This window comes from Carettochelys insculpta, chromosome 18 (assembly GCF_033958435.1).
Source record: "Carettochelys insculpta isolate YL-2023 chromosome 18, ASM3395843v1, whole genome shotgun sequence".
NCBI classification, from domain to species: Eukaryota; Metazoa; Chordata; order Testudines; family Carettochelyidae; genus Carettochelys; species Carettochelys insculpta.
In genome coordinates this window covers 1,395,955-1,419,273 of record NC_134154.1, presented here as the reverse complement: position 1 = coordinate 1,419,273, position 23,319 = coordinate 1,395,955, and the positions used below count along the sequence as shown (strand labels likewise).

Sequence of the window (23,319 nt, the reverse complement as noted above, 5' to 3'; positions counted from 1 at the left end):
TCAAGCGCAGCATTCTAGTCTGTGAAATCCAGACAGTGCCTGTTCTCGGTCTCGGAGTCGGTGCACACAGAGCATGGCCTTATTCTTGAGTTGCCATCAAACCACCTGCCAGCCTGTTCTTCCTCAAAGCACCTTCTGCTATGGTACCCTCCAGGCTGATCCAAGTTGGGGCAGGTCACCCTTTGGCTAGGAGACCTTAAAATAACAGCATGTGCAAGAATTAGGAGCAATGACTTTAGTACCTGGCAAGGTAAGGTGCCAACTTTCAGAGGCAGCATAACATGGGCATTCTGACCAGTCGCAACCACTGACTAGACCGTGGAACTCTGCATGTCAGGGTGTGTTGGTCACAGTCCAAGGTGCTGACCAATTTCCAATTTGGGTAATTCCATTCTGCTGCCCTATGCTTTCTCTGCATTTCCAATGGAATGTATGGGAGCCTTCTATCACAGGGGGCTTTGTACTAGCACTCCTCACTTACTAGCCTTTACTAGTTTTTCTATTAAATGGCTGCCTAGTTTCACCCCAGAGGTGGCTGCATTTTGTCAGTCTTTAGTGATCCTTATATTTTTATTTAAGATAATACCTTGCTTTTGTGTATTGCTATTCTTCAGTACATCTCAAAGTTCATGGGAAAACTCAGGACTAGAGACTTGCCCAGCTCACTTAGCAGGCCAGTGAGAGAGCTGAGAATAGAACCCAGGTCCTCTGAGTACCAGCCAGGGTGCTGGGACTAGGCCATACTGCTTCTGTTAATTTTCATACCACGTTAGTGCCTGTCATGCTGCGGGGTTTGTATATTGAAAGTAGGTATCTTTTACTTCCACTGCAGCTTATGCTAGGTTCTTCTGATGCTTTTGATAATAGTGAAAGGTGCAAATCGCATTGACTCAGCAATACTCTCTGCCCTTGTAACACAGCACATGAAGATACTCCCTTGAGCTGCGTAGTTGGAGGTAGCAGAGTGTCCTTCAAAAGGGATGCAGTGATTTAGCACATAGCAGGCCTTTTCCCTGCAGTCAGGGAGCCAGTTCTTCACCAAAGCACCACAAAGTAGCTTCAAAAGCAACGAGGGGTCCTGTGACACCTTACAGACTAACAGAAATGTATGAGCATAAGTTTTCGTGGGCAAAGACCCACTTCGTCAGATGCAGGTCAGTCACAACCACTGACTAGACCGTGGAACTCTGCTTGTCAGGATGTGTTGGTCAGAGTCCAAGGTCCTGACCAATTTGTAATTTGGGAAACAAAGTAGCTTGTTGCATTACAAGGCCAGCCATTCTTATCTCTTTAGCTTTATGAAGCAGAACCCTTACAGATAGCAGTTGCTGTGTGTCTAAAGATGATTAATCTGTGCTCTCTCTTTAGCAGCCCATGAACTCAGGTACAACAGCACTGCCTGCTGACTTGCCAAGTTTCAACCTCATCAGTGAGAGCCTCTCCTTTGACTTCAAGGATACCGACATGAAGAGGCTTTCCATGGAAATAGAGAAAGAGAAGTATGTAGCTTGCTTCCACAGTCGCTGCACAAGTTGTACTAAACAAGGAACAGATACAACTTCGGTTTACTCCTGGTGAATGTGATGAGTTGTTTGGAAGTGGTAGATCTCAGATAGGTGGCATTGTGAGGTACAATGGGAAGGCCTTTACATTTCAACCTGCCAGAGCAAACCAACAGAATCCCCATCAGGTGTGTGGTGTAACTGTTTAGGATCTTGGCCAGCTGTCCTCTCAGGCTGGGTTCTCCATGTTGCTGTGATGGAATCCTGATCTCATTGAGACCAGGAGCTTAGCAGGAGTCAAAACAGGTTTGCATGTGATGAGGCTCCTTGGTTAGCAGCTTGAGAAACAGGTGGGATGTAGGCGAATTTGCTTTGGACATGAGCCAGCCAGCAGCTTCTTGGGATTTGGATAAAATGTTTATAGTTCAGTAGTCCATAATTCTCCATTGTGGGATTTCTTGCACCTTATTCTCAAGCATGTGGTGCTGACCATTGTTGGGGTGAGAGATTCAACTACACGACTCTCACTCTGGTCCAGTATGGCAGTTCCTATATGGGAAACTGAAGTGCAAAGAGGTAAGTGACTTGCCCAAGGCCGCGAAGGAGAGGACCAGCATCTGGGGTATGATATCAGGAGTGTCCAATTACCAGTCCAGTGCTTAAATCACTAGATCACATCATTCCTCTTAAACAAGACAGCTCAAATGATGTGAACCGAAGCATTTTGTTCATGTTGATCTATCACAGGAATGTCTGCACTCTTCAGGTGCTTGGATGCAGTTTGTAACAGGGCCTTACATTTAGAAAAGTAACCTGGGATAAACTGTTTTTTTGCATCCGTTGCCGTGTGTTACTGCTTGAATCTCGAAGCTGAGTCTTGGCTGCCTATAGTGGGCTAGGCAGTGTGTAGTGGGAGACAGTTAAGTCCAAGAGTGACTGACTGTTTTAGGCTCGTTGGTTTTGAGGGTACTCAACACCTTAAAGGGAGTTATTTTTGAGACAGTGCTGAGCCACCACTCTCCAAAAATTGGGAATCTTTAACCCATCTTGAATGCAGCAAAACTGAGACATCTCACATCACTAGTCGCTCTTGGGACATCTGGTCTAGAAGATTTGAGAACTTTGTGCATTTTGGTAGACAGGGTTTATAAGTACACCGTGGAATAGAACAGCGCGTTTTAAAGTTCCCTGTGGAGACGGAGGCATGTGATCTTTGTCTGGCCATACAACACTAGCTGTGTTTTCCATTCATGCATGACACAGGTTTGCTCTTGAATTGGATGTCTAGTCCTATTTTTAATAGTAAACAAAAGCGTTCAGTGTAGTTCACTGTGGAGCATAATCTAGTCTAATCACTATCAGACTCTCGGCATGATGAAGTTAAGTCTCTGCCGGTTGCCATGGTACTGCATAACCACAAGGCAACGTCTTGTGTCTACCAGGGTGGAGTACATGGAGAAGAGCAAGCACCTGCAAGAGCAACTGAATGAGCTGAAGACAGAGATCGAGGCGCTAAAATTGAAAGAGAGGGAGACAGCATTGGATATACTGCACAACGAGAATGCTGACCGAGGCAACAGCAAGCACAACACCATTAAAAAGGTACATGGGTTCCCTCCTTGCTCCTGAGGAGAACTTCCTATTTTTTAAACAGGACTTAGACTGCTCTTATGGAGCTGTAATAATATTTTGATTTAGGCACTTGTCCATGACTGCTTAGTCTAGCCCGAGATTTAGGGAGATTCTGTACAATAACACTAGATAGCTCAGACTGTGTGTGTGTTAGTCTGAGAGTGAGAGAGCCAGGAAGAACCACAGGGTCTCTTTATGTCCAGCAGCTTCAATACAACTTCTCATTTATACTCACCATGGCCAACTCCTGTCTGTTCTGTGCTGTGAGAGACATTAGACTGTACATTCTGGAGTTATGGGTCCTAGCCTGGATCTAGGCAGTGTGTAGTCTCAACCCTTCCAAGAGTAGGGTTCTTAAAATGCACCTATTGTATGAGGTAGTTGTTCGTTATTTCTTGTTTCAAGTCAGCCTCTGGACCCAGAAGCTACCTGTACTTGGCCAAAGAGTTTAAAATGACTGTGCGTTACCGGCATGGGCATTAAGCAAAGGACAAGGCCCCAACAAAACTGATCCTTTAACTCATTCAGTTTCTTCTGTTGCTGAGAAACTCTGCTACTCAGGCCCTCCAACCAGGGAAACTTTTAACAGGGGGCTGATCTTGTCACTATTAGTTGAAGTAGTAATAATAATAATATGGGAAATGTGAGCATAAAAATGGCTTTCAACCAGGTTTTCTTAGTCTCCTTTTTTCCTTTTGGAAGACTGAGAAGTCCTAAGATATGTCCCAGGGGCTACAGTTTAAAGAGGACAATGCTAGTGGTAAAGGTCACACTTGAAAAATTGGATCTTCCCAATGTTACTAATCCCACCTGAGAATATTAAAACAAGACATTTCAGAATTCTGCCTTTCACTACAGAGAGTTTGATTCTATTATCCCAAAAGAATGGGTAACAAAGAATAAAATAATCTAATCATTTTCACTTCCCAGCTCACCTGTTCTAGCCCTGTGTGCCTGGGTTCCTAGAAAGAGATACTTAGAGGATCACAGACCTTTGGGTTTTAGCATCTGGGAGCCTTTTTGTTCATATTAGGTTTTGCTAAAGCTCGTAAACTGCTGGAGAATCCCCTTTTAAGCTGAAAATGCTAAATTTGACCTCTGTACATACATCTCAAAAGCTGCTGACAGAGGAGAGGGAGTCCCATTTGTCTCATTCAGGACTGGCTAGGCAATTGTGAATTGTAATTGAGCAGACAGTCTTGATCACAGTCTTTGTTCACTAGCTGAAACTTCAGCCTTGTTCTCCCGTCTTGCCTTCTGTAGTATTTTTAAAAGGGCAGCAACAGAGAAGCTCTTACACCCATAGGCTTTGTTGCTTAGTGGATAAACCTCTGACAAAGGTCCCAGAAAACCAGGGTTTTGTTCCCAAGGCAGCTGCTGCATGCTTGCTCTTGGGCAAGTCACTTCAGTTGTGCTAAGAATTATTGTTGCTTTATTATCTCAGGGAAGTAGAGCAAAGATTTTTGAGAACTAAGTCTCTTAAGAGAAATTAAAGTAGAAACTCTGACAACTTGTTTCATGCCCTGTGGGTAAGAGGAGGGCTTTGATCTTGAATGCTATGAGAAAGGGAAGATTTGAGACACCTGAAATAGAAAATGACATCAGTAGTTTTGCTTCATTTAAGTAATGACCCCTCACCTCTCCTGGATACTGTGCTAAAGACTGCAGCCCAATGGGCAAACTGTACGAATTGCACAAATAACTTGGTGCTGCTCAAATGACAGAGGAATTTTTTTTGTTCATTTTATTTTGCTTGTTTAGACTCAAGCCCAGGGCAGAAGACCTATCTGCATTTGAGACTTGTTCCAAGGTACTCTGTGTGTGGTGATGGGCTTGCCATCTGTGATACTAACCAGTGCATGAGCTTGCCTCTGAAACATGCTGCTGTAGCCAGCTGTCAGTGCTGCAGCCCCCAAAATGCACCATAAGCCTGAACCATCCCAGTAGTGTGGTTTTTGCAGGTGAGACACCCAGTGCCACGTCCCACCCCAACCTGTATGTGGATCAGAAGAGTGTGTATCGGACACTAGCATTGTTCTGTGTCATCTTGTCTGTGAGGTTCACAGCTTTTGTCCATTCACTTCTGTCCAGAGTCCTCTGTCTTGGTGGTGTTTTCCTTGATGAAAGCTGAACAGGGACAGTAAGTGGGGAGTGGGCTAAATGCATAATGCCTCCCATGTGTGCTCACACTTCACTGCATGTGGGGGGCAATTTCCCAGAAAAATGGATGCCTTTTGCAGATTCTGCAGCCTGTTGCAAAGTAACGTGGAAGTTGCTTTGTCCTCGATGTGCTGCAGATGAAAATTCATGAGTTTAAAAAACAAAAGAAAATCTTCAGCTTAAATTCATTCTTGATGCTGCCACTTGTGCTTCATACCTGACCTGTAAAAGCCATACCGCTGTCTCAGACTAGAGCAAGCAGTACACACACACAGTCACTTGGCTGAAGAGAAATGTCAAAGGAAACAGTTGAAGCCAGCTGGTATTTGGAAGCCTCGACCAGACAGGTGTGCAGGTAAAGCTAGTCCCATGAGACTAATACAGTTAGAATTGGTTGCCACAATTGGTACCCAGAGACTGGTATTCTCAGTTTTAAGGGCCATGTTCTCAATCCTTATCTGCAGTCCGATGGAATCCTGGAAATGGACAAGAACCTTTTAAGTCCCATCTTTCCTGTCCTCCTGGGGGCACAGTTGTTCCCTCTAATACGTTCTCCAGGGCATCATCCAGTCCACTTTTAAATGACTCTGGTCATGGTGCTTCCATCACTTCCTCTGGGAAACTGGTTTATAGATAATGGGAAGTCCTGTGGTACCTTATTGACTCACAGATATATCGTTAGATGCTTAGGAAAGCTTGTGCTCCAATATAACTGTTAGTCTATAAGGTGCCACAGGGCTTCTCATTGTTTTTGTGGATACAGATTAACATGGCTACCTGTCTGATACTGTTTTATAGACGCAGTGTTAGTTGAGCATCTGTACTGCCTCTCTCTCTCTTTCATAGCGATGCCTATGGTTCAGAGTGTTGCAGGAGGAGGGAAATGGCCAGACGAGGCATCTGGGCAGGGAAGCAATAAATCTTTCTCTATTACCCTAATCTCTCGGGGACAAATTCTGGTCTGTTAACAAATGCACAACTCCACTGGAGTCGGTGGGAGCAGGATGCAGCCTTTGCAGCCTAAACAAGTGCTTCAGCGTGTCCCATTTTGTCTTTCTGATCTTTCATCCCTCTGCTGCAGTGATTTTGCCTTACTCCTTCTCCCCAACAGCACTAATGCCTCGTGCTCAGTTAACACCATATCTGTCTACAAAATACGGTTTTCTCTAAAGCCTTAGCCTCTTGGAATGGTGTTGGTCCATGGCAGCATGTGTGCAGTTTACTGACTGGTGTGCCTTTGTGAAGATCCTTTTGAAATCTTAAACAGCTTCAAAGGTGATATCTGTCTTTACTACAGCCAAAGAGAAAGCAGATGTGTCCTGATCTTCAGACACTGGAGGGCTGCGGTAGACCCTGATCATAGATAGCATTGAATGAAAAAATTCTGTGACTGCCTGCCACTCCTCAAAAATGCAAGCCGAAAGCCTCTTGGCAAATGCATTTTGAAATGCAGCGTTCTGTAGTGGAGTGGGTTTAGGTTGGCCTAATACATGAAAGGCCTGATTCAAACCCCTGAAGAGATGCTTTAGTCTTATGAGGATATGCAGCCTGTGGATAGAGTACTGTGCTTGGAATCAGGAGACCTAGCTTCTTCTGGCTCTGCTGCTGACTTCAGGCACGTCACTCCCGCCCTCCACGTCTCAGTTTCTCCATCTGTAAAATGGGGGAAATGGTTCTTTTCAAAGTGCTTGGAGTTATGTGTGTGTCAGGGCCAAGTATTATTTGGCATACAATTTTTATCATTGAATTGAACTTCATTTCATATTTAACGAACCACTATTCTGAAAACTAGGGGGAAGCTAAAGATGCCTAGAATGTAACTTTTCTGGATGTTCGTTTTTAAATAATTTTCCCTCCCCGACACATTTTACTTTTCAATTTGATCAGTGTCCTTGCAGGAGGATGTTTTGCTTTGTGTGAAAAGTAGCAGCGCTTGGTGTAGCCAGAAGTATTAATGCTTCTGTGTATAAAACAAATTATTGTAAGTGTTGGGTACCATCTAAAGGCTGACTGTGTGATCACTGTCTATAGCTAGAGCTCACCCTTAGGGTGATGATACAGGTTCATGTTAGCCATGAATGGTTCTTGCCTGGATTTGCATTGTTAACGGAGAGGGTTAAATGCTTATTTGAGCTGTCCAGACCTCTTGGATCTGCACAGCAGGGCTGTGCATGTTCACACAGGATTTCGTGTTAGCAGTGTGCACCCTGCTGCTCCTGGCTGAGCTGCAGGTGGCCCAAGAAAACATGTTCTCATTGTATTTGTCATTTTCTGGCCATAAGACCAAAGAGGGGAAGAAGGGGTGCGGAAAGAGGTTGTGTAGAGTGGCACTGAATGACTTGCTTTTACTGTTGTCACTCTTAAAGGAGGGGTGGGGAGCTCCTTGCCTGGATGCAGCCCTACAAGGCGCAGGGCTCCCCTCCCCAGCATGCAGCCCACGGTGGGCATGGAGCCCTGAGCCTCCGGGGCTGGATCCAGCCCACAGTCTCTGCCAGGTGGCACCAGGAAGTGGTGGCAGCAGTGCCATCACCTCTGCTGCTCCTCCTCCCAGCCAGACCCCTTACCCCAGCCTACTCTTCCACCCAGACCCACACCTCCTCCCTGGCCAGCCCCTTCCCTCACACTGAACCCTGAACCCCCAACCCTTGGCCCCAAGAAGAATTAATTTTGCCTGGGGGAACCCCCATTCATGCTTCTCCGCCCCCGGCCTGTGGCGCTGGAGCATGAGGAGATGGGGTCTCACTCAAGGGCCACATCAGTGAGGGGTGAGAGTGTGGTTTTGGCTTTTTTCCTTACTTCTCACTTTTAAGTAGCCACAAGTGGTTTTTCTGCAGGGTCAGTGGCTCCCAACCCCCAAAAGATTCCCCACCCCTGTTTGAAAGCGTTCGGTTCAGTGTTCAGATAGGGTGAGCTGAATGCTTATGTTGGAGCCTGTTGTCCCATCTCTTGATCTGCTGTTGTTTTTAAGAAACGCGGTCATCTTTTCATATGAGCAGAGCCTAATTCTAAGCACAACACTGGAATAGACTGAAGCACTGACAACTCTGGAAAAAAAATCAGTCAACTGTAAGAAACTCTGGGTCTGCAAGGATCCCCTCTTGTAATTAAACCTGATTCACGGCCAGTGTTTTCTTAGACCTTTGGGTTTTTGTTGCGTGCCTTTGAAGATGCCTACTAAATTTTTCATGTTTAATTATGTGGTGAACATGCTAATTCCTTTTTATGAGCTCTGTGGGCACAGCACAGGCACCTTGTCTGGAACGTGATTTCCTTCCCATGCAGCTGGCTCTCTTGGATGCTAATTGACTCTAACAACTCCAGTTGGCTCATCTTCGGTGGGGTTTGCTGCTTAGGATGGTGGAGAATATAAAACTCAAGTCATTTCCCTGCTCTACACTCGCTTTGACTTAAGGAGAGTTTTGTTACCTGTCCTGTCAGAGAAGCCCCTTAAGTCAAAGAATTTGTTGAGAAGTGGTTTCCCCCCATTTGCTTTTCTCTTGCCTGTATTTCTCCACCTATCATAATGACCCCCTGTGAAGTACCCAGTCTGGGAGCTAGGCACAGGTGGAGCTTGGAGGCCAAATGGCCCTAGGAGGAGAGGGGAAGCAATGTCATTCCTTTTAGCTAAGTCGGTATTCGTCTGCGTGATCTCTATGGCTGTGTGTAAGCTATGGCTGCTTTGTGCCAGTCCAGCCAATGGTTAATTCGTTCCTTTGTAGAGATGCTCTGAAGGTTTAAGTCAATATATAAAATTTGTCTTCTGTTTGTGCAACATCCTCTTCTATGTTGTCAGCTGGAGTTTTGATAACCCACTTCACCTGTCAGTTATTTACTGTCAATCAGCTGGGCCGGCTTACTTTTTGTCTTTGGGGTGGGAATTGTCGCCATGCTGCACTCCTCCAAGGGCAGCTTGCGCTGCTCTTTCGGATAGTTGGAAGCTGACTGGATACTGAGCAATAGAAGGGGCAAGTCAGGTTCCATCAGGAGTGAAACCATCTGGACAAACCGGAGAAGTGGGCTCAGGTAAATGGGATGAAGTTTAATAAGGACAAGTGCAAAGTACTGCACTTCAGAAGGAAAGGCCAGTTTCACACATACAGAATGGGAAGTAACTGTCTAGGAAGGAGCACTGCAGAAGGGGCTCTAGGGGTCAGAGTGGACCACTAGGTAAATATGAGTCAACAGTCTGCTGATGCTGTTGGGGGGAAAAAAAGCAAATATGCTTTTGGGATGCACTAACAGCAAGTGTTGTGAGCAGGACGGGGAGTCATTCTTTCGCTCTGCTCTGCACTGATTAGGCTTCAGTTGGAGCATTGTGTCCAGTTCTGGGCACCACATTTTGGGAAAGATGTGGAGAAATTGGCAGTCCAGAGAAGAACAAGAATAATTAAAGGTCTAGAGAACATGAGCTGTGAGGGAAGACTGAAAGAACTGGGCTTGTTTAGTTTAGAAAAGAGAAGACTGAGAAGGGACCAGATAGCGATTTACAAGTACCTAAAAGAAGCTGCGTCTACACGTGCACGCTACTTCGAAGTAGCGGCAGTAACTTCGAAATAGCGCCCATCACGTCTACACGTGTTGGGCGCTATTTCGAAGTTGAAATCGACGTTAGGCGGCGAGACGTCGAAGTCGCTAACCCCATGAGGGGATGGGAATAGCGCCCTACTTCGACGTTCAACATCGAAGTAGGGACGTGTAGACGATCCGCGTCCCGCAACATCGAAATAGCGGGGTCCTCCATGGCGGCCATCAGCTGGGGGGTTGAGAGATACTCTCTCTCCAGCCCTTGCGGGGCTCTGTGGTCACCGTGGGCAGCAGCCCTTAGCCCAGGGCTTCTGGCTGCTGCTGCTGCAGCTGGGGGTCCGTGCTGCATATACAGGGTCTGCAACTAGTTGTTGGCTCTGTGTATCTTGCACTGTTTAACGAAAGTGTGTCTGGGAGGGGCCCTTTAAGGGAGCGACTTGCTGTTGAGTCCGCCCCGTGACCCTGTCTGCAGCTGTGCCTGGCTCCCTTATTTCGATGTGTGCTACTTTGGCGTGTAGACGTTCCCTCGCTGTGCCTATTTCGATGTTGGGCTGAGCAACGTCGAAGTTGAACATCGACGTTGCCAGCCCTGGAGGACGTGTAGACGTTATTCATCGAAATAGCCTATTTCGATGTCGCAACATCGAAATAAGCTATTTCGAAGTTGGGTGCACGTGTAGACGTAGCCAGAGTGTTGCAAGGAGATGAGAGAAAAAAAATAGTTCTCTTTAGCCTCTGAGGACAGGACAAGGAGCAATGGGCTTAAATTGCAGCATGGAAGTTCTAGGCTGGACGTTAGGAAAAACTTCCTACCTGTCAGGGTGGTTAAACATTGGAACAAAATTGCCTGGGGAGGTCCGGGAATCTCTGTCATCAGAGATATTTAAGATAAAGGTTAGATAAATAACAGGGATGTTATAGGTGGTACGTAGTCCTGCCGTGAGGGCAGGGGACTGGACTTACTGACCTCTTGAGGTCCATTCCGGTTCTAGTGTTCTGTGATCCTATGCGGGGAGGAGAGGGAGAGAGTGGGAGAGGGGAGAGTGGTGTGCGGTGTTGGGAAGGTAAGATTTAAGATAGAATGTAGCTCTGCCAAGCATCTGAAGATGTACTGTGCCGTGCTTTGAATAGGATGCTGGGGGATGAGACTCTCCTCTCTTGGGTGCTATGGATCACTTGTCCCTGGAGACTGGCAGGGATTCAGCATAAACAGGGACCTGAGAGTTCTCTGTTGCAGTAATGGAGGTGGTGCTTGTAGCACAGGGAAGGATGTTGCTATTTAAACCAGGCTGCTGATAGGAGAATCCCATAAAGCAGGGGCCTCCAACTAATTTGTGCCCCTGAGCAGAAAGGAAATGTTTCACATGTGCCCAGGTCTTTTTGTTTTTCCCAGAGCTTTGTGGTTTTGTGGCATCCTTGTGTTGTGACCAGACTCCATGCCTAGACGCTCAGGCTCCTGCCCTGAAAGATCAACGTTTTATTCCTAGTACCTCTCCCTGCCAGCACCTTGGATCACCAGTGCCTTGGGGAGAATGTAAATGGATTGGTGGGCTTGTTTCAGTGCCACACCATTTTGCTGTGCCAGTAGACGTGCTGTGCATGCAGTTAGCGGGTTAGTTGCAGTAAAATGGGTTTGGATGTGACGGACTCGCTGTTTGCTTTAAAATCAAATCACAGTTGGAACCCCTGGACAGAGGCAGGGGCTCTGCAGAGAGAGACAGGGTCTGAATCTGTTGTTCCTTATCTCGATGCATTTTAGCTCTAGCTGCCTAATTGCTTCCCTCTCTCCCTCTAAATTTTCTTTAATGGTCCTAGTAGTGTGTTGTGGAGTCTGGCCTCCCTCCCCTTCTTGCGAGAAGGAGATTATCATAATGCTGCCTTGTAAATCAGTTTTTTCTCTGCACTGACAAAAATGTAATTTGCTCTTAATCACTCTGCTTTGGCTGCGCGATCTGATGTCACACACAGATATTTATTTATTCTTGCATCACTGTGGGGAAATGGAATTGGCATACGGAATGCTGAGGAGGGCAGCAGGGAGGCCTTGCAGCTGAGCCAGGGCCAGGCTTCCCACACAGGAGGGGCTGGAGTTGCTGCTAACAGCTAAGCTGGTGCCCGGGAGGTGAAGGGGCACCTCTCCGTTTCAGTTGCCAGACTTGCAGGAGTTATAGGGGGTGGTGTGGAAGAGGGACAGCTCTCAGCTCTTCTGGTCCCAGCCTGTGGCTGTGGGCAGCCATGTAGGAACACTGCCTATGTGGAGTACTGCAGTCTTCTTCCTTTATATACCAATGTCAAGGGCAGGTCAGTGTGAAGCTGGTGGTTCCCAGCATAGGAGGCGGGATTTCCCAGGCGCTGGTGCCTGTCTTTTGCAGCAGAAGTAAAATGAAAACAAGCTTGGTTCAAGGAGTCCCCCTGCACCTCCCACTTATATAAGTCCTCTGGCCACCCAGCCGTGCTCAATAGGATGAGTCAGTAAGGCTTGTTTCCTCTCTGCAGAAGCTGGGGACAGAGCCTTCATTGGCTCTGCCCTTCCTTTAACTTGAGTGGATGTGTCAGGCTTTGTCGTGCCTCTTGCAGTCTGGATTGAATTGCTGCGTGCAGCTCGTCAGGCAGCGCTGCCGCACAGTGGCTATCAAAAGCACTGGCAAAACACCACCTCTGGGACCAGAGCTTCCTTGAGCTGCTTCACCTGAGCCTTTCCAGTTGATGCTGAAGGTGGGGGGAGGGGATCAACCTAATGCCTCCCTTCTGGAATTTCTTGACAGCAGCAGAACAGGAATAAATATATTTACTAGCTCTTTGCAAAGCTCTGCATCCAGGAGCAGCATGTTGTCAATGACAGAAAGTAGCAATCTGCTCAGTCAAGAGCCAACTTAAATTTCTTTTGTATTATTCACACGGGATGGTAATCAGATGTGAGAGGGCAGCTGGGTGGCAGAGGTGGGTTAGCCCTGGGGCCTGGTGGAAGTGGCTCCCGATCTTTGAGGGCCTGTGGATGGCTGTCAGGCACTGTTCCCATGCCTGGGATAAAAGAGGCCAGGTAGCCTTGCACTTCTCTGCAGATTCCTGGGGTGCAGTTGCTGCTAGGGGCCTTTAACAGGAAGGTAAACCCATAGTGCCTGGAATCACTCACTCACCATTCGTATCAGGCCTTCTAGGCTACACCTGCTGGGAGGATAAGTGTGAGGCTTCTCCACACTCCTGCTTGTGGGCATACGGTGGGTCAGGAAAGAATTTGACTCCATGGAATTATGGGAAGGCTTATGGCTTTCTCAGAGCACCTAGCATTGTCAGTGACCCACAGGGCTGTTCTGGTGCAGCCGATTCAGTGTATGTGGCTATGTCTACACTGTGAGATAATATCGATTAAGTCATTTAGCCTGAATTGCCAAGTGCTTGGCCTCCCTGTAGATTCCATTAGCTCGGTTTATGGAGCGCTAAAATTGACATAATATCGATATAATAACCTGACGGGTGTGGTGCTTAGTTTGAATTTAAAATACCGAATGAAGGGCAGCGAGGAAGCGCCATGTCTTTAAGTCGAATTCATTAGCCTCCAGACATGTCCCGGATGTGCCCCACAGTTCTCCGTTCTGGCCTCTTCCATCTCCACTGCTCTCAGGTGTGGAAGAATCAGGCAACAGAGGGACCACTTCAGTTCGGCACCTGGAAGCCTGTGGCTGTAGGGTCATGAGAGGCTGAAAAACCTTTCTTTTTGTTTTCTAGTAGTGCGGCTGTGGGGTCTGAGGTTCTGTGTGCACCCTTGCTAGCTGCATTATTTTCTTTTTGTCTGTGCTGCCTGGCATCAGCCTCTGCCCCCCTCCTTGCACCGTGTGGCAGCTAGGCTGTGGGTGTTTGTCTGATAGGAAGAGAAACTTGTTGTCCTGCCCCTCACATCACCTCCCTTTCCTCCTGCCCCCCTGCCCCCCGGAGGTACCACAGTCTGCAACTTCCCTGCACCCAGCCGCATCAAGTGGCTTGACCCCGAACCAATAAAAGGACGTGCTGCCCAAGGCACCAGGCAGCTTGCATGCATTGAGGGTCCTGTAGCCAGCCAGGGAAAGTCTTCCTGGTCCGTCATGATTTTTGGGCAACAAAAGGAAATACTTTGTTGCTAGCATGGCTGTCCTCTGAGAGAGACATTTTTGAATGGGCTTTAGCCAAAGGCCAAGGGGCTGGCTGTAGATGGGGGTGGGGTCTTTTAGCTGCCTGGGGGAAGTCACCCTTGGCGGTCGTGATTTTTGGGGCTGGCTTATAGTGTAGGGACAGTTAGGTGCCCCAAACTGTAACTGTTTCAGTGATTCAGTGCAGTTTCAGTGTAGCACGTGTGTATCCTTAAACATATTCTTCTTTTAAGAGTCTCCTTTTCCAGGAGGTCTAAATCTAGATTCAGATCCAAACCTAGATCCAAGCTTAGGCACGCTGTTAATAGGGGCAGGTGATGCGTCTCCCTGGGTGTCTGTAGCTGGGGGGGTCTTTTAGCCAGCTGCTTCTTCTGAGCGTCTTCTGCAACAGGAGGTCTAAAATCCAGATCCAACCCTGCAAAGATCCAGTGCTTTTGCATCCCATTTTCAAAAACCTGTTGGTTAGGACAGGTTTACTATCCCTCCTCTCCCTCAATTACAAAAAAGGCAAGCCAGACACCGTCTGGAAAAGAGGATGTTTGTTTAACACTGCAGGGGAGATAGAGGAATGAAATGTGGGAAGGTGTTGTCAGATATCCACATCTACTTGTGGGGCATTTTTTCCCCCATGCTGCAGCAGTGAAAATAGCCAGAATGCTACAGGGCTCAGGGAACTGTGGGGTAGGTTCGCATAATACACTGATTCAGCATTCGATTTAAGCTACTTGAGTGTGGCAGCAATAAGTTGATTTTGTGGGGAGGTGAGGGTGCTCAAAATCGAACGGATAAAACCCAGTGTTAATAAATCAATGTTAATAAATTTGTGTTTAGCTCATAGTGTAGACGCAGCCTGTACCGGATCTGTGGCCAAAATTGGGCTCTGCTTATAGTGGTGCAAGTTCTGCAGGAGTCATCTGGGTCACTTGAATGTAACAGGGCAAAACCTGGCCCTCAGTGCTTGGTGTACGCCCTCTCTCCTGACTGGAATGTGAACCAACCCAGGAGGTTACAGGACCCCTGTATTCTGTTTCCGAATCTCCCAGTGGCTCACTTTGTGACCTTCAGCAAGTCACTTCATTGCTCTGGTGCCCCAGTTTCCTTGTGTATCCAATGGGGAGACTAAGGCAGATCTGCTCAGGAAAAGTGATGACACCGGCAGATCAGACACTGAGTGCTCTTAATACCTCAAAGGATAGAAAGGACGACTAGAGTTCTACTTGCTCCTCACATTTGTGTACAATCCACTCACTGCTGTGCTTTGGTATGCTCCAGGTTGATGTGAGCAGCGTTTACCCCGAGTTGTAAAACCTTCCACATAGAGGCAGTTGCAGAAAGAATGATTGTTATGGTTGCCAGTAACCTCCAGTCTACTTACACTGAGGGGTGAGGGACTCAGTGGAAGAACCCATGTACTTTGGAAGGTGTTAACAGTGCAAAGCTGAATCAAAGTTGGTTAGGCACTCCCCTCTGCAATCTGAGGGAAACATTAATAAGGTGAAGGAAAATATATAATCCAGTGTTCTTAACTGATCAGTTTTACTGTAGATTCTGAGCACTGAGTCTCTCTGGTCCCCAGCCAAAATAATCTTCCTTAAAATTTTCTCATGTGTCTTGTTCCAATTAACAGCTTCCTCTCTCATTAAGCATGTGCCTTGTTGGCAGCACCAACCAAAGGATTTGCAAGTGACTGTGGGGTTGGCGGGGGGGAGTCCCAGGTCGTTCTTGCAGTGATTGCAAAATTGAGGAGCCTAATGTGAGTGGGTGATTTTCTTAAACCTTAAGCTTTGTCTGTTTGCTAGACAGAGGTGTTCAAAGGCAGTAGCACATCTTCTCTTGCTCGCTTTCAGCTGAGGCGGAACACCAGCAAACTGTAGTGCCTGATGGTCTGATCAGGCCATAGGAGGAGAGAGTTATACTCTTTGGAGCAGGGAATCTACATCCGATGGACTCGGCAGGTACACGAGACATCTAGGTCTGACTAACCTCTCCGCAGATCCTCAGTGGAGGATGTGTCCCTGCTTTTACTTATGGCTCAGTTGACATCTGTCCCCCAACACCAGCTCATTGCCAGTAAAGTTAGGGTTAGAATGAGTCAGAATGCATATGATGGCAGCAGAGGCTTTGCTCCAAGGGAAGAAGGAACCCAGTGAAGTAAACTGGCATGGTGGTGGGAGGGGAGGTAGTGTTAACTTTTACAAGCTGGTCCCTCTTGCTGGCATATTGCAGTGTTTAGGCATATCCAAGCATGTATCCATAAGCCACATTTCTTCACTGGAAATCCTGAGACTGGTGAACTGCACCAAGTGATCATAAAGACCAGGTGTAGGATCTCAGTGAGTGTTTCTCGTATGGAATACCTCTCTTCTGTCTCTTTCCTCATCACAATCCCGCATAGCATTAATTTCTGCAAGTGCCTTGGGGAGGGCTGGGGCTTTGCAAGGGAAGTGGCTTGCCGGCAGAATGAGTCTTTCTACTCCCTAGTGTGTGGATGGGATGGGCTGTCCCTGGGATAAGCAGGAGGCAATTCTTAACCAAAGAATTGACTGACTCCTGGAAGTGGGGAAGTTGTCTGTTGAGCAAGCCCTGGCCTGGTTGTGATTGGAAATGTTCCAGACAGGGACATTAAGCCCCTGCAATCATTTTCTCTGAAGGAATGCAAGAACTGGAGGGGCATCACGTTACTGTCTATTCCAGGTAGCGTTCGATAGGATTCTCTTGGAGAGAACGACGACAGAAATTGATAGACAGCTCAGGGAAGAAAAAGCCGGTTTCCGATCTTGTACTGACCAAATAGCGACTCTGAGTGATCATAGAACAGTTGCTTGAGTGGAACTCCCCCACCCCATCCCGTACGTGACCTTCATAGACTTTGAAAAATCCTTTGACAGCGTTGACAGAGATACTTTGTGGAAACTGCTTCAACACTGTGGCATCCCATCCAAAATTATTAACTTGAGCGGTTCAGCTTGCAAACCCTCGATGTGCGAAGTTCACAATGGTGCCTTCACAGAATCCTTCAGCATGCTCTCAGGAGTGCAACAATGATACCTATTGTCACCTTTCCGGTCTCGATCACAATGGATTGGATTATGAACAGGACAGCCATCAATGGGGCATTCAGTGGACACTTTTTTCAAACAGCTGGAGGACATTGATTTTTACTGATGACGTCCTCCTTTCGCATGGACATGAAAGCATAGAAGAGAAGGTCACAACACTAGATAAAACTGCTCCAGTGACTGGACTGAGCATTAACAAGGGAAAGATCAAGACAATGAGAATCGACCAGTCCAACAACACCACCATCACACTGGGAGGGGATGGCCTGGAAGATGTGGAGCAGTTCACCTACTTAGGGAGTCTTATGGGCAGAGAGGGAGGAGGAGATAAGGGTACCAATGCCAAGATAGGGAAAACAACAGCTGCATTCAAGGCTCTCCATCCCATCTGGAGTTCACGAATAATATCTGTGAAGATGAAACTGCAGATCTTCAACACAAATGTGAAGAGTGCGCTCTTGTACGGATGCAAGACCTGGCATACTAAAAAGTCTTCAGATCACAAGTTACAGACATTCATAAACAGATGCCTGAGGGCACATCCTTTGGGCAGCCTGGGGTGGGTTAGACTCCAGTTCCCCAGTCTGCAAGCCAGGGGGTGAGAAGATGGGGACAAGACCAAAAAATAAAAAAAAACCCAACTCTCCACTTTCTGTACAGCTCAGTGGATCATACAGTTAATACTCCTAGTCAGAGAGGGGCTGCAAGGCCCAGGCAGTGGTGAGCTCCAGCGCAGGGAGAGGTCAGCTAAGTGCTTTAGCAACTTGCTAAAATACCAAATTCCTTAGCCAGTCAGCTCAAGACTCCAGAGAGTGCCTGGGAGCCCTGCCTGGGGTTGCGTAGCAATGGGCGGGGCAGTTCATGTGCTGATGAGGGAGAGGGAAGGGCTGTGCAGACTCCTCAACATAGTCGCTTTGGTCTGAAAGGTTCTTTCTCTGTTGCTCACAAAGCAAGGTGGGGGTGGGGAGGGAGATCTTGGGTCCTAGTAGTTGGCGAGATGAACAAGGCCTGAACCAGGAGCTGTCATCAGTTGTTGGGGGGCTGGGGACAGAGTAGGTCTTGTTGATGGACTCAGGTGAGGTGTTCCCCCCAATGGCACTTCACCTAAAGGCTCTTCCTGTGTCTCTTTCCCATCTTGGCTGGAAGGAATACTGGCTCCAGGATACCCTCTGGGCTGAATGATGGGCAATTCCTGCTCCTCACCTTCTTCTGGCTGCTACAGTGGGTGTCTCATTGTAGCTCCACAACTGCTAGGAGGTGCCAAGTGGCTCTAGACTAGGCAGCTTCTGGGGAAATCTAGTTCCCTCACACAACTCAGGAACAGCCTTGATAAACAGCTGGTCTCTGTAATACCAAACAGCAGTGCTGACTGAAAACATCCCCCCTCCTGAACGTATATGCCTCATACAAGGGTGCATTAAGGTCTGCTGCTTACTCATGAGCATCTCCTACAGAAGCAGCTTGGCTTCAGCAGATGGCCCCAGTGCTATAAGAGCCAGGGGGCGTTTGCTGTGGCTGATCAGACTGCCGGTGCTCTCACTCTATAGGACAGCTCTCGTACGAGGAAAAGGAGTAGGCTGGCACAGTCTGATCAGTGTTTGTAATCTGAAACAGACTTCCCACATCTTTACAGGTGTCCTAGCTGAGAGCCTGGGATTGTGGGTGGAATCTCCCCAGTGTGGATGAGGAAATACTTGTCCAGACCACAGCTGATGCCCCCTTCCATTGGGCAGACAGGAGGAGCTGCTTTCACACAGGCAGAAACATGTTTAGAGAGGCTCCTCCTTGGGTACCCAGCCTGGCCAGGAGAGAATTCTCAAGGGCATAATTAGATTCCTAAAGTGAGGCCTGCTCCTATGGGTTTCTGAGTGTACCAGTGGAGCTCACAGGTAAGTGCAGGTGCTCAGCACGCGTGTGTGTCAGGTCTCTGAACCTACCCTCGCCTGGGCTGCTGCTGCAATTCCGTGCCATGTATTGTGATAGCATTGTGCAGGGCTGGTGGGAGAGCAGGTCGAGCTCTTTCTTCAGGCTCTCTCTCCCCTCTCTTGCAGCTCACCTTGCAGAGCACCAAGTCCCGCGTGGCCTTCTTTGAGGAACTGTAGGAGGTGTCCCCGCCATCCTGCACTGCTGCGTCCAACAAGCCAGCCGGAGCCTCCTTCAGCCAGACGGAGGAGGCATATCCCAGGGGCTGGGGAGCCAGGCATGGAGCCCCTCTGAGACAAGATGCTGCTCCTGTGCCGTGGACTTGGTCCTTCAGCTCTCCAGGGATTTCAGCCTGACATTCTCCAGTTTAGTGTATCCTAATCTCCCTTGTAGGTTTTTCACTCGCTACCTTCTTTTGCCATTTATAATGCAGAGCTGAGTTATTTTCCCCTGCAGTTGTTTTAAGCAGCATTTGTATTTAGTGGTGATGTTCCTGTGATCTCCGGGGAGATAGCAGTCAGGGACGTGTGCCTTGGAGGGGCGCCTTTCTCTTCCAGCCCTGCCATAAGGAAGGTCTCACGCAACGTTTGCTGTCATGGGCAGAGATGTGACACCTTCAGCAGTGCAGGGGATGGGAGGAAAGACAGTTCTGCCCTCCCTTACAGAGGGGCTGTGTACCTGTAGCCCCCTGTAAGCCTTTGAAAAGTAAAGGACTTTTGGAAGGGAGATGGACCTTCCTGCTAGAGCGGAGAAGCTGACCTAGGACTAACACAGCTCAGGAGGGAATTTCCTCTGTGCACTAGTCATCCTATTGTTCCCTCCCACAGGGTTCTTTCACCGTCCTCTGAAGCGTTTGGTGCTGGCCCTGGCTAGATTGGGACTAGCTGGGCCCTGGGTCTGAGCCGCTGCAGCAGGTCACATGCACGTGAGCTGCCTGTGCTGAGCGCTCTGCACATCACCGCCCTTGCTCCTTTTCTGATTCCCAGTGAGTGGCGACTCCCCTGAGAAGTTCTCTGCTGCTGCCTCCGTGGTGAGCAGAAGCGATGGCAGGAGTCGCCTGGCTGTAGCCGAGGCTGTGGGGACCAGTCCCTGAAGGAGATGCTGTGAACATTTGTGCAGCCTGGGCCTGCCCTGAATCAGAGCCAAGCAAGAGGGTAGAGGCCTTAACACAGCAGAGGGATCAGCTGCTCGATGAAGTAGCTCTCTCCTGGAGAGGGACTTTGGGCAGCCATGTTGAAGAAGGCAGTGCCAGCCTCAGCTCTTGAGAGGGGCAAAGCCCTGGGTCACCTGCTGCCTTGGCAGGAGAGAAGTAACTCCTGACGCATGCCTTCCTTGTCCAGGCTAGCCCATTGTCCCCCCGTGCAGGACATGGGTGGGGAGAAATCATCCCAGTTCATCTCCCAGCTGCTGGACGTAGGCGGGTTGGGGCCCTGCTGTGCCCCTGGCTTGAAGTGGATTCCATCATCCCCAGGGGTTGCAGTTTGGTTCAGTGGTGCTCAGCATCCCCCCTACCACATTGTTCCGGCACCACAGCTGGCAGCCCCTTGCAACTGCATGACGTACTGTGGGCCTTCCCCTTGTGTAATGGCCTCTGACCGTTCCTCCTCCCCATACATACTACCTGCTCATAGGCTTCTGTTATCCCACCAGCTCTGGTCTATGGTTTGGCACCATTGTACAGCTTGTGTGCTCTGGCAGTTACATTAATCACATCCAAAGAAATACACTATTCAGTCCTTAAATGCTGCTCTTCCCAGACTGCCAGCCTGTTTGAATGGTGCAGCTCCTAAAGGGTTTAAGCCAGGTGCTCTCCTGGAATGCAGTGTCAGGTAAGCCCCAAGTTAATAGCAGCATCTGTCCCATGACTTGGGGACATGCGGAGTGTGGGGAAGCAGGATTCCTCTTAGTGCAAACAGCATTGACTCCTCGTGGCCTTTTGGTGATATTGCAAGGACAGCAGTTGTTAGGCACGTCTCCTGGCTGACAAATGCTTCAGGGGCTCGCCCATGGCTGATCTTTAATCCAACCTAACCATACCGTCTGCAGCTTCTCTCACAGCTACCACCATAAAAGGTTTATGCCATGGTGCTAAATGTTAATGTATCAGGTATCAGTGTTCTCTGCTGTCGTGAAGGGAGGCGTAAGAACAATGGTACCTGCACAGTTTCCTGCTGGAACCAACTGGGTATCCCACATGGTGGAGCAGGCTGTGAAGTTGCAATAACAATGAGCTACTGATTTCCTTTTCTCTTGAGGTGGCTCAGTTCACACGATGGGGGTAAGTCCGGCTCAATGTCTCCACCCTAACTTCTGCTTTTGGGGTTTCTGAGGTCGGCTCTTAGCACTCTCTCGCAGCTCCAACCTTTGCAGGTCTCAGCTTGGCTCAGGAGCAGTGTGACACTAAATTTGAATGGGAAAAACAGTTCAGTTGTTTTCACTTGTAAGAGCAGAAAAGTGACTTGCCATGAGGGATTAATTTTCAGGCCTGCGGAGGGTGCATCAGACATCCTTTGCAGTAGGTGCTGGTGCATATGGGATTGATCTGTAGCACTTCCTTTCGGACTGTTCAAGAAGAGCTCATAGTTGGCTCTGCGGGAGCCCTCTCTGGTTCCCTGCTTAGGTGGGACAGTGGACGATGAGGAGAGTAAAGGGACGCTAGGAGAGGGAAATCTTTTATTTGAAAGATGCTTTTCCATGGACACTCTCCTTGTTCATCTCACTCCCTAGTGGCCCAGTGGTGCCATATGTAGTGCCCCTTTGAAGGGTTGGGCCAGTGCCCTGGAGGTGGTCCAAAGTTCATACAGAACCCACAGCCATTTCAGCTGGAACTAGTCACTCCTGGCCCCAGTGAGTCCATGGGAACTCGATGGAGCCAGGCTTGCACTGAGTTTGCAGCTGGTTCATGTGCACTAGTCAGAAATGCACATCTTATGCCAGCGTTCTATGCCCGCGTTTAGGTCCAGCTCCTCAGACCTCATTGGGTTCCTAACATCCATTGGTTGTGTGGACATGAAACACCAAAATAACTTGGAGTATGTGGGCCTTAGACTTGGACCCTCAGCCACTTTTACACATGGTCAACTTTCAGCTCAGGACTGATCGCAGTAAAACGCTGGAGATTTACAGTCGAGCAGCTCTGTCTCTGACTGGTTGCAAACGGCTGGATTCAGGGGCAGTTGTTCCCACTGAAGACAGGAGCAGCGAGGAGTTATTTCCCCACCCCTTTCCCTTTCTTAAATCCAGCACACTCATAACACCAGAGCCAGAGGGCTCCCGTTGAAATTAGCAGGCATCAGGTTTCAAACAACTGTAAGGAAGAACTTCACGGAGCAGGCTGGTGGTGCTCTGCCAGAGATGTGATGGTCAAAACCATTAAGCAGGTTCAGTAAGGAATTTGGTAAGTTCCTGGTGGGCAGGTCCAGCAGTGGCTTTTAGCAAGGTGGTCAGGGATGGAACCCTAAGCTGTGGCTGTCCCGAAGCCTCTGACTGCTCTAGGTACTGGGACTGCCCCATTCTATAACTGTCCTGTGCTGTTCATTGCTGCTGAATTGTCAGGCACCAGCCGCTGTCTGAATTCAGGCCATGGGGCTAGATGGACCATTGGCTGCCCAGTACGGCTGTTCTTGTTTACACACGAGCAATCACATCCTTGTTGACCAGTCTTAGCAAGGCTGAGCAAACACAAATGGCCTCTTTTAGCCGCACATCACTTGCCTTTGTTTTATGTTTTTCAACAGCCACCACCCTCTTTGGTGATGGTCAGTAAAGTTATCAACAGAGGGGAGGCCGGGACAGGGGGTTATCCTGAGTCAACCCGTGGCTCAGCGTAGTATATCCTGGCTTTAGCAAATCACATCCTGGAGCCCTTATTTAAAAGTTTCCTGATGTTCGTTGAATCTCCTCCCATGTGGAAGTGTATGTGTCTGAAATTCAGATGGATAAAGCCGTCTTTTATGTGGGATGGTTGGCGACAAAGGCCTTGTCCCATTCCCATGGATTGTTATACGCTGAAGATACCTTTGTTTTCTCCTTTGTATCAATAAAACTTGAAAGCACTGGAGGTGCAGCTGCTTTTTTGGAGATTGTGTTAGAAAGAACGGGAATGTTGTTACTGTACTACTGCAGCAAGTCAGGGAGCACTTTTAACAAGAGCCATGATCGCCTCGGCTCCAGGGTCTGGGAGACCCCTCCTCACACCCCAGTTCTGAGACATCTGCCTCCCCTCTGCTCTGTCATAGTCCCTGTGGGAACACCTCCCCCCAACCCCAAGACCTGCCTGTCTCCCCTCTATCACAGCTCCTAGGAACCCTCTGTGCTGACACACACCTGCCTTCTACCTATATAGCTAAACACCATTTTCCTTAGTCCGCCTTGTCTGCGCCACTGAGTACCGGC

General features: G+C 48.4%; 1 protein-coding gene across 5 annotated transcripts in view; it reads left to right on the top strand.

Moving 5' to 3' along the window:
• Positions 1-22,982, top strand: part of NF2 (NF2, moesin-ezrin-radixin like (MERLIN) tumor suppressor) — a 61,386-nt gene extending 38,404 nt beyond the window's left edge. For 2 of the 5 annotated variants that reach the window (XM_075013178.1, XM_075013174.1), the window contains 4 exons: positions 1,372-1,499; positions 2,945-3,104; positions 4,896-4,944; positions 19,053-22,982. In XM_075013178.1, coding sequence (XP_074869279.1) covers positions 1,372-1,499; positions 2,945-3,104; positions 4,896-4,931 — 324 coding nt within the window. In that variant the 3' untranslated portion in view covers positions 4,932-4,944; positions 19,053-22,982. Of the gene's footprint in view, positions 1-1,368; positions 1,500-2,944; positions 3,105-4,895; positions 4,945-19,052 lie in introns of all 5 variants that reach the window. The other 3 variants (XM_075013176.1, XM_075013173.1, XM_075013175.1) reach the window with 2 other exon arrangements.
• The last annotated feature ends 337 nt before the right edge of the window (positions 22,983-23,319 follow it).